Here is a 10,719-nt window from a genome sequence, read left to right as displayed (position 1 = left end):
AAGGGAAGAGAATGCAAAACTGAAAGGGGAAAAAAAAACAATAAACAGCAGTGATGCACAACTCAGTCGCTCACCACCCACACCCACTGACCGATACCCAGCCCGACCCAAGCAGTGATTGTCTCTTCCAGGTAACTGCCCCCGGTTTATACACTGGCCATGACGTGCTGTGGTATGGAATACCCCTTTGGTTAGTTTGGGTCAGGTGTCCTGTCTCTTCTTCCTCACGGTTTCTTGTGCCCCTCCTCACTGGCAAAGCGTGAGAGACTGAAAAGTCCTTAGTCAGGCTGAGTGCTACTGAGCAACAACTAAACATAGGTGCGTTATCAGCATTGTTCTCAGACTGAAGGCAAAACACAGCACTGCACCAGCTACTAGGGAAGAAGAAAAATAACTTACTGTCAGGGGATCCCACACCTCCAGGATACAACCCATGTCCTTCTGCCCAGGCCCTGCCATCCACATCCACACAATGCTCCTGGTTTCTGGTGTGCTTTCTCTCTGACCACCCAGGATCCCAGAGATTCCCATCACATCCCCACTGCCCTGTCGTTCTAGCATGGAGAGGCTTGAACTGTGCCCTCTCTCCAGCACTCCACTCAACCCTGTCCCCTCCCTCAATGTTTTCCTTTCAAGCAGGTTTTTACAGTTTCTCATCAGCAGTTACCACCACAATTAGCACCTCCATGGCTCCAACCTGTTCCTGCCTGCAAAGTGATTGCACCCCATACTGAACCAAGCAAGCCATGCAGCCCTGCCAAAGACCACCATGGGCAATCAGAACATCCTCCCTGCCTCCCTCCTGCTTATCTGTGTCCTCAGTGATCACAGGGACAGGTGGACCACTGCCACTGCAAGATCTGACCAGGATACCAGCATGCAGACACCCCCAGGCAGGACAGCACTGCTTTAATGTTCCAAAGTACTTGGCGGGGGGGAGGTGCAACAACACACAGAGGAGATCCAACTGCAGGGAGTTTGCAAATCGATGGTGTATCATTTTCATACCTCTTGCCTGCTCAGCTAGGCAAGGGCACAGGCAAGGGACCAGGAGGCATGCGACCCCATCAGGCACACAGCTGGATGTAGGTTTCTTGTGACCAGAGCCAAAAGTATGGGAAGACCTTCTCAGTGAAGGTGGCCTTGAACTGTAAGATCTGCATCATGTTCTCTGCATTATAAAAGGTCACTTGGCCCCCTTCATAGTCCAGGTGGACCCTGATTTTCCGGATCTCTTGGTTCAGTTCCAGCGGAGTGGGGGGCATGTGTAGTGCCGTGTACTGGCGATTCCAGTCCAGCCGCAGGGCCCAGATCTTCCCCAGGGCCCGGCTGAGCGAGTCCTTCCTCTGAACGGATTCCAGGGCCACACCAACGGCCCAGCTGTCCCCATGCCCTACCTCTAGCTCCCAGTAATGCCTCCCATCCGTGAAGCCCTTGGAGCCCAGGACGCTGGGGCTGCCCGTGAATCTCTTAGGGTTGTCATGGAGTTCTTGCTCTCCACTTGCCAGCCACATGGTCTTGCAGTCCTTTGAGAGGTTCAGGTATGGGCTTGCTGTCTCTGGGTCCAGCCATACCTTCTCTAATGCACAACAGAGAAGACCATCAGTCTATTGCCTGCTGAGGAGTGAACCAGCACCTCTCCCTTCTCTGCCCTGGGGCTGGGACATGCCCCATGAGCACAGCGGGCACACATGCCCCATAAGTACACACATACAGCACCCGCAGCCCCCTTTGGTGGCATGTGACACAGGACGCTTGATGCCCTCCCCAGTGGGACCCATTGGAGAAGCAATGCTTTCTGAAGCGGGACTGAGACAGGCAGGGTCCCCACACGCAGGGGACAGACATGATGGGCCTTGATAAACCTGATTCCAGAATACTGCTGGCCCTGAGTTTGTGGGGCTACAGTAAGGCTGAGTGTGGGGGAGTTATACACCTCCACGGGTGTAAGGAAGCATTGCCTGCAAGGCAGCAGTGGTGCCATGGCAGTCCCCGATCCAGTGACTCAACAGCTTCTAACCCTGCTCCACCAAGTAGCCAGGCAGTCTCACTGCAGAGCCGGAAATGCCCGTTCATGTGGAATGTTCTGCTGCCATCCCGCGGCCATCCCACAAGGCAACAGAGGTGTCACCGCACAATGCCACCCCAGAACTTCTGCCAAACCCTCTCCTCTGTAGCCCCAGATTTTGACACAGGCTGCACTGCACTGTGTGTCACATCTCTCATCCCAAAACCTGAGAGGGCAGAGACCAAGCTCTGCAATGCTGCCAGGACCATGTGGACCCAAAGCACCTGCAAAAGCATTTCAAATCTGTGCCTGAAAGCCAGCTCAAAATGCACTGAGCTCCTCTGCTTAACTATTCACAGTCTTACACATAACAGAACAATAAAGTCTCCAGCAACAGGGAAGCTGAGGGACTCATACTATCCCGGCTCTCGGCTGGTGTCTGGGTGTTGCCTGGCATAGGGACAGACCTGGATTTTTATAGTCAAAATGAAGGGACCTGGTTTTAGACAGACCCTGGAGTTAAAAGTTGTGGTGTGAGTCCAGCTCTGCACCCAAGGACACAAGGAAACTCATCCTGGAAAGCTTTTCTCCCTCATTTATGCCCAAGAGCTCCAGAAACTCACCCCTTTCTCTGTCAATCTTACTCAGCAGGCTCACTGGAGGAGGGAAAGGAAGATGCATGAGATTCTTGCAGCAGTTCTGCTCCCCATAAGGACAGCAAGCCACAGATGTGGAGCTTGCTCCCCAGCTCCCACAGCCCCAGGCTCCAGCAAAGCCCATCAAGGAGGGTCCCATCTGGAGCAGACGTGTTCTGCTCCCAAACCATGGTGGTGAGGATCAACTTCTGCAGCTGACCCCAGGGAAGCACAGCAGAGACAGCAGCACGCCCGCCTGGGGCCTGGACACCAGCTACACATCAAGGCATTGCTTGCTGCTGCTTTGCTTTACCTTTGAATTCGGCCATCACAGCTATGAGCATCTGGGTACTCTGAAAGAGTCTCTCAAGGGTCCTCTCCAGCCCCGGGGAAACCGGATCAGGGATCGGGGTCTTCACTGCCTCACACCTGAGGGGGAAAAAACATGGAGAGGAGCTCTGACCCCAGCAGTCAGTCAGCACGTGGGCTAGGAGAGAAACAGGGGAAAATCCCCTACAGCCCTGAACTCCAGGGAGCTGTGCTCCAGCTACTGGCATGAGAACCCTGTCTTCAACAGGGGTGCCATGGTCTCTGGTTCCATATAACATCCTGTTAAATCCCAAATGCCCAGCAGGGCAAAGCTACCTCTCTCCTGGCTGCTGCAGCTGGCTGCAGTGTTCCCAAACCTCTGCCCAAAAGAGCCATGTGGGAAGAGAGTGATGCAGAGCCCATTTCATACCTGTCCAGGATTTCGCCAACATTCTGGAAGAGAGGAGACACTAGGTCAGCTCTGGCACTGCCAGGAAGGACCATGGTCCCTGCAGCAGTGAGTTACAGCAGCTCCCTTGCTGCATGAAGATGGGATTGGGGGAGTCACACCAATCTCCTGGGCACTCTCCAGTGAGTCACTTGCCCAAATCCTCAGATCACACTGCAGGCCCAACCTCACACCGCACACACTGCGGTGTCACAGCCCAGCCAGCACCGCACTGCTCTTCACTGCCAGGCTACATGGGCCCCAGGATGCAGTGTGCCCCCAGTCTCACCAGGGATGGTTGCAGGGCCCAGGTGGGTAATGCAGCCTCACCGTAAGGAACTCAGCCATCGGCTGGTCACATTTCCTGTCTATCTCCGCAATCAGCGTGTCCAGCAGTGTTTCCCTCTCTGAAATGCTGGAGATGTATCTGCAGCGCTCCTGGTTGAGCTCCTCATGCACCTGGTCAAGCTGGACTAGCAGGACATCCTCCTGCTCCTGCAGGAACTCCTGCAGCTGCGTGAAAGCATCTCGCAGGCTCTGCTGCTCTGAGGCCACCTTGCCCTGCAAGGCACCCATGCAGAGGCCCCTGAGCCATCCCATCCTCCAGCTGCCACATCACAGCATGGGAAGGGGGCTGCAGAGAATGGGGCAGGATCATGGGGAAAAGAAGTTTTGGAGATGAAAAGCTGGTAGAGGGGAAAAGGGGAGGCAAAGATGGATGCTGGTGGCCCCAAAAGGACAGCAGAATCTGAGAGAGCAGGAGGGACAAATAATATATGGGATGGACAGAGAGGGAAAGTGGTGTGGTTATGGAAAAGGAGATAAATATTTATGGCAACAGGGAAGACAGGATGTGGCCGTGAAGACAGGAAGGGGCACACTGTGCACATGGAGAGAAATACCTACCAGCAGGCTATCACTTTTCTTTTGTCCCATGGGCCTAAATTCTTCTTTCTCTTTTTGTAGAAGAACCAGGTTGCTCTGGAGTGTCTCCTGGGTTAAAAACACCAAAAAAAAAAAAAAAAAGGGAAAATAGGGATATTTGGGGGTTACATACACAGTAGTGAGATAATGTCGCCAAACAGCCCCTGTGAGGCTCCAAGCTCAGCTGCACTCAGAGCCAGCACCGACCTCTCTCCCAACATGTGTTATGCCAGGCTAGGGAGATCCCCATGCACAGCTGTCCCAGAAACATTTCTGGAATAGCTTCATGTGGAAAGCCTGAAGTTTGTGGTTTTGTTGGGTTTTTTGGTTTCGGTTTTGGTTTGTCGAGGCTTTTTTCTTTAATTAGGAAAACCAACTTTTGGTGTTGGAAGTGGGATTTGTGGAAGAGGTCTGCAGTGACAGCAGCCCTGCGTGTGAGGCACGCTCCATAAATTCAACAGTGTTAAATATATCCCCTTGTGCTCCTCCAAGCCATGCCCTGCAGCAGAATAGGGTGCTGGCCTGGGGAACCCCAGCCCACGTGGTGGGAGCAGAGCCTGTCCCCTTTAGCCCCAGCCCCGTGCCCGGCTGGGGACATATGGGGCACTCAGGACCTTGTGGGGACACAGAGCAGGGAGCAGTGAGACCTGCACCCCTGGGTGGTCTGGGGGAGGCAATGGGCAGTGGGAGGACCAGCAGCCCAAGCAGGGTAGTGGAGATACAAGGACACCAGCCTTGCCACCAGACAGGGACCCCAAACCCATACTGAAATGGGGACACCAGCCAACAGCTGGATGAGGACCCAAAGCTGTAGCTGGACAGAGACCCTAACCTGTGCCCAGAGAAAAACCCAGCCCATGTGCAAAAGGGATCCGGATCTATGCTTAGAAGGAATCGCAACCTGTGCGTGGGAGGACATTCCAGACTGATGCCTGGGAGTGGACCCCAGCCTGTGCCCTGAGGTGACTCTAAGCTGAGTGACCCCAGCCCAAGCATGGGGGGCCCCAGACCCATGCCTAAAGGGGATCCCAGCTCGTGCTCAGAGGGAACCCTGATCCGTTCCTGGAAGGGACCCCAGCCCATGCCCCAACGGGACCCTGAACTGTGCTCAGAGAGCACCCCAGCCCGCGTATGGGGAGTACCCAGATCCCTGCCTAGTGCGTCCTAGCCCGTGCCTGGTGGGTACCCCAGCCTGTGCCTGGAGGGACCCCAGTCTGTACCCGAAAGGACACCAAGCTGTGCCAAGGAAGGGGCCCAGCCGGCTCCCCAGGAGAACCCAGCCCCCGCCAGGAACCCCAACACACCCTCCCTCCCCACCGCCCTCCCGTACCCGGAGCTGCCGGGCGGCCTCCTCGGCGAGTCGGGCAGGGTGGCCGCGGTGCTGGGGCTCGTCTTGGCACAGCAGGCAGAGCAGGCAGCGGCAGGTCTCGCAGAAGAGGCCGAGCAGCTCGCCGTGCTGCGGGCAGTGGGCCCGCCGCGCCTGGTCCAGAGCCTCCGTCAGCTGCGCCATGGAGCGCAGCGAGCGGTTGGGCCGCAGCGAGGCCGGTGACACGGCGGCGCGGCACTGCGGACAGTCGACGGGGCGCGGCGGGACCCCCATGAGCGCCGCCAGGCAGGCCCCGCAATAGCTGTGCCCGCAGTCGGTGATGACGGGCTCCTGGAAGAGCTCCAGGCACAGCGGGCAGGTGGCCTCCTCCACCAAGTTCTCGCTCACCGCCAGCACGGCCCGCGCCATTCTGCGGTCTCCGGGAAGGACGCGCCGGAGGGGGGAAGAGGGAAGGGAGAGGGCGGGGCGCGGGCGGTGCCGAAAGCTAACGGGGCCCCGGGAGGGGATGGGGAGCGGTGAGGCGTGCGTGCGTGTTCACGTGTGTGTGTGTGCGCGTGTGTGTGTGTGTGTGTGTACGCGCATCGGTGCCTGGACGTGTGTGTACATACGTATGTGTGTGTCTGCATGGGTCTGTGTACATGCACCTGTGTGTCTGTGCATGCATGTCTGTGTGCATACGTGTATGTGTGTACGTGTTGGGCCTCTCACCACAAGAAAGACTTTGAGGTGCTGGAGCGGGTCCAGAGAGAGGCAGCGAAGCTGGTGAAGGGTCTGGAGCACAAGTCTTGTGCAGAGCGGCTGAGGGACCTGGGGTTGTTTAGGAGAGGAAAAGGCTCAATTGCAGAAGTCTCACCGCTCTCTACAACTGCATGAAAGGAGGTTATAGTGAGCTGGGAATCAGTCTGTTCTCCGAACTAACAAGACATAGGACAAGAGGAAACGGCCTCAAGCTGCTCCAAGGGAGGTTCAGGTTGGATATTGGAAAGATTTGTTCACAGACAGGGTAATCAGGCATTGGAACAGGCTGCCCAGGGAAGTGGTGGAATCGCCATCCCTGGAAGAGTTCATAAACCGTGTAGACGAGGCCCTCAGTGACATGATTTAGTGGAGGTCCTGACAGTCCTGGGGTAACGGTTGGATCCAATGATCTTAAAGGTCTTTTCCAACCTAGTTGATTCTATGTGTATAGCTCTGCATGCGTGTGTACATGTACGTGTGTGAGCGTGCATGTGCATGTATTTGTGTCTGCATGTGTGTGTGCATACATGGGCATGTGCATCCATGTGTGTGTATATGCATGCACATAAATCATTTAAGAACCACTCACTGGAGTTCCTGGGAGCAGTTGGAGCCCTCCTGGGCACACAGGGCTGCAAGCCGGCACATTTGGCACTGTGCTACCGGCCAGCACAGCTGCTCTGGCTGTGTCAATAAATGTAGTCATTTATAAGCGCCGATTGGAGGTGCCGAGCAGGGTCCTTCCTGAGGAGGCCTCATGCTTGCAGGAGCTGCTTCCCGCCTGCCAGGGTTGGGGGTTTAATGCAGTTGAAGGGATTGTTGCAGCGCAGCAGCGGTAACGTGAAGGAGCCGGGTGCAATCCGGCCCATGAGCCACATCCCTGCACTGGCTGCCTCGCTGTGTGCTGCAGGCGTGAAATCCCACCACACTGAGCTGCTGCCCTGGGGTGGGGGTGAATTCATGCTCCAGCTTCTGTCCCTGCACCCTATGGCCACCACCAGCGCTCCTAATGTCTCTGCTCTCACCCCAAAACATCTGAAACAGGTGCTTAGCTTCTCCCTTGAGAGCCCCTTGAGCCCTTCACCACTTGTCCCTGATGTGCTGATGGCAGCTGGGCAATGAAGTGGTCAAGCAGCCCCCTCCCCACATGTCTCCTGCCCTGACAAAAGCCTGTTTGCCACCCAGCTGCCTGCTTCCCCACTACAGCAGGTCCCACACTCCATCCTGGCAGCTGTGGTGGGCTCCGCATGGTGCTTTCATCCCTCTGTTCACCATCCATCCTTGCAGCATCCCAGGGTGACAGCCTTTGGGCTGTGGTGTGCTGGGTGCACCCTGCTTGTCCCCTGTCCCCAGGGCTGCAGCCTTCTCAGTGCAGCAGCATCCAGCTCCCTCTAGCACCCTGTGTCAGGAAGGGCTAGGCAACCATGACCAGGCCAAACCTATGGGGACATGAGCCCTTGAATAACTGGTCCTCCTACAGGATGGTGCCATTAACCCCCATAGTGGAGTGGTGGTTTAGCAGAGGACTGTGCAGCATCCAGCACTGCCCAAATTAACTCAACTGCAATTACACAGAGGGTGCCAGTAACCTGCAGATGGCTCTGACTGATCAACCCATGAAGATGTTTCAAGGGCTGAAGCACCTCTGCTATGGAGACGGGCTGAGAGAGCTGGGCTTGTTCAGCCTGGAGAAGAGAAGGCCCCAGGGGAGACCTGAGAGCAGCTTCCAGTGCCTGAAAGGGCCAACAAGAAAGCTGGAGAGGGGCTTTTGACAAGGGCAGGAAGGGACAGGACAAGGGAGAATGGCTTTAAACTGACAGAAGGGAGATTGAGATGAGATCTGAGGAAGAAGTTCTTCCCTGTGAGGGTGGTGAGGCCCTGGCACAGGTTGCCCAGAGAAGCCGTGCCTGCCCCATCCCTGGCAGTGTTCAAGGCCAGGTTGGATGGGGCTTGGAGCAACCTGGTCCAGTGGAAGGTGTCCCTGCCTGTGGCAGGGGGTTGGAACTGGATGAGCTTTAAAGTCCCAACCCAACCCAATCCTTTGTTCTATGATTCTACAAAGATTTGTGTAGTGGTGAGGCTGCTTGTGGCTCATGCCACCCCCAGGTTTGTGCCCTGCAGCACTGCCACCTCTGTGTTTTTTCCAGTGCTGCTGCCACCCCAAGGGCTTGCAACGGGTGTGCTGTTCCCCCCCCAGTGTGGGAGCTGTGCCTGCAGATGGGCTGTTGACATTTGAGCTGCTGAAGGTCACCTGGATGTTCTTAAATCCTGGCAATGTCCAGCAACTGATGCTGTGTGTGACAGGCAAGGAGCAGCACCAGGGGGAGAGCAGTTGCTGTGTGAGGGACCAGTGACACAGAGCAGTGCACAGGCACTGCTAGCCCTGCCATGTCGGGGCAAGGAGGGGGCTGCCCATCCCCAAGGCTGCCCAGGCTGGCCGTAACACCCAAGTGCCTGCTTTGGCAGAAAGAGCTGAATCCATCCATTTTTAGGAAGAAAAAAGGACACAACTGTGGGTGTTGGACACTGCCAGTGGGATGAACATGAGCTGCTGTGAAACAGAGTCAGTTCTGCTTTTAATTTCTCTGTTCCCTCTAATTGCATTTAGTCCTGATGAGGGGGATGCGGGCAGCTGCTGAGGGTCCAGGAGCGGCAGCCAGGCTCTCCAGTCCTGCACCAGCACCTCCTTCTGGGACATCCAGCCCCACTGCAGCACACATTTAACCCATGTCAGACCACACGCCATGAACTGAAACTCCAAACTGCTCTCAGGGAGCCTCAGGGACAACTTTAGCAAAGGGAATGCAGAAACTTCAGCTGGATCCTGCCCTGGCAGCCCCAAAATGCTCCTTTCCACAATGGTGACCATCCGGTGCACTCTATGTGGCTGCACTGCCCTCAGACACTTCCCAGCATGGAAGAGGCTGTAAATTACACATTTAGGAGGGGTTCATACACACGGAAAGCCCAGGAGTGAGGACTCTGATTCTACAAAGGCATTAACAGGTCCCAACAACTTATCCCATCATCGCTCTGTTTATTGATGCCACTGTCCAACATGAGATCCGACACCGCTCTCCCCACAGCACCCGTTGGCCCAGTGTGCCCAGTGTGCACCAGGGAGCTGGTGTCACTGCCTCAGCCATGGCCCTGCCCTTGGGGTGCATCTCACCCAGCTACAGGAGCTGTGATGAGGATAAACCAGGGCCATGGAGAACTGAGCTGCTGGAGACGGGCACTCAGACCAACAGCCAGGAGGCTGACCCATGTCCCTGCCACTGTGACTACAGCCACAGCTGCATGGCAAGGAACCCTGGCAGCAAGTGCCTGGGAGCTGGGAGGTCTCCCACAGGCAGCCCCAAGCTGGCCACGGCTTTTCTTGAAGCCAGCATGGGACTTGCTCCTCTGCCTGGGGCAAGAGTCCCACTGCTCCTGCCACTGAGGAGTGTGTGGACAATGTCACTGGCATGGGCAAGGGCAGCCTGCTTGCCACAGCGTATGTCAAAGAGAGCAGAAGAGAGGTTAAACATGTCAAGGTCTCGTGGCCAGGTACATCGTGACCCCACAGCACCCCGCGGCAAGACCCACAGCTCCAGCATCAAGATGCCTTCGGCGCAGCTTCCATGGCAGCAGGAGAACTGGGCACCTGGATCACCACTCATCGAGACATCTGCCGCTGTGGAAGGATTAAGTGCTACAAATGACAGTTTGGAGGAGCCTGGCTTGATGGGGTCCTACCAGAAAAAGGTTCTTTTACTGCAACTAGTATTTTATTCTACTGTATAACTCAGGAGTGCATCACAGCCTCAAGAGCTGGGCAGGCACCAATCAGTGCTTCCAATCTAGACACACGGAGAACTTCCTCATCATCTGGATCTATTATTACTCACCTTCCCCTGGCTGGGAGCTCCTTGTCTCCACATGCTGCTGAGCGGCTGTCACGTCCAGCCTGGAAAGCTGGGACGAGGCAACATCTCTGCAGATCTCCTGGACAAAAAGTGACTGTGCCAGAATTAGCCTATAGAGCATTGAAAAAAAACAAAAACAAAAAAAACAAAAAAAAGGAAAACCAAAAAATCCTCTTGGCCATCCTAAGTTTGCTTATCAAAAAAAAAAAAAAACAGTTCCTCCACATTTATTAGAAAACCAAACAGTAGATTTAAAAAGCAGTTAAAGAGTCCTACTCCGGCAAAACACCCTGTACAGGTTTCTTTTTGTTGGTGGTTTGCTTGCCTTTGTGTTTTTTTCTGATGGTGAGGATTCCCCCTAAACCAACTGCTTCTGTTAATTGTATACATACATTTAATCTTTTCACTTTGCCGCACATCGC

At 55.4% G+C, this 10,719-nt stretch overlaps 1 protein-coding gene across 1 annotated transcript; it reads right to left on the bottom strand.

Annotated features, from left to right (window-relative positions):
• Positions 1-892: 892 nt before the first annotated feature.
• On the bottom strand, positions 893-6,110 carry LOC133280086 (E3 ubiquitin-protein ligase TRIM7-like). Its single transcript, XM_061474468.1, has 7 exons — positions 5,655-6,110; positions 4,307-4,393; positions 3,731-3,961; positions 3,383-3,405; positions 2,957-3,072; positions 2,632-2,664; positions 893-1,579 (listed from the first exon to the last, which is right to left on the bottom strand). The coding sequence occupies exons 1-7, from the start codon at positions 6,057-6,059 to the stop codon at positions 1,068-1,070; spliced, it is 1,407 nt and encodes a 468-aa protein (XP_061330452.1). The 5' UTR covers positions 6,060-6,110; the 3' UTR covers positions 893-1,067.
• Between the last annotated feature and the right edge of the window lie 4,609 nt (positions 6,111-10,719).

This window comes from Pezoporus flaviventris, unplaced genomic scaffold, assembly GCF_033815535.1.
Source record: "Pezoporus flaviventris isolate CSIRO_AGI_PZ_B2104156 unplaced genomic scaffold, CSIRO_AGI_Pfla_v1 ptg000079l, whole genome shotgun sequence".
In the NCBI taxonomy this organism is placed as follows: Eukaryota; Metazoa; Chordata; class Aves; order Psittaciformes; family Psittacidae; genus Pezoporus; species Pezoporus flaviventris.
The sequence above is the reverse complement of the archived record's forward strand: the minus strand, read 5'-3'. Positions and strand labels throughout refer to the sequence as shown.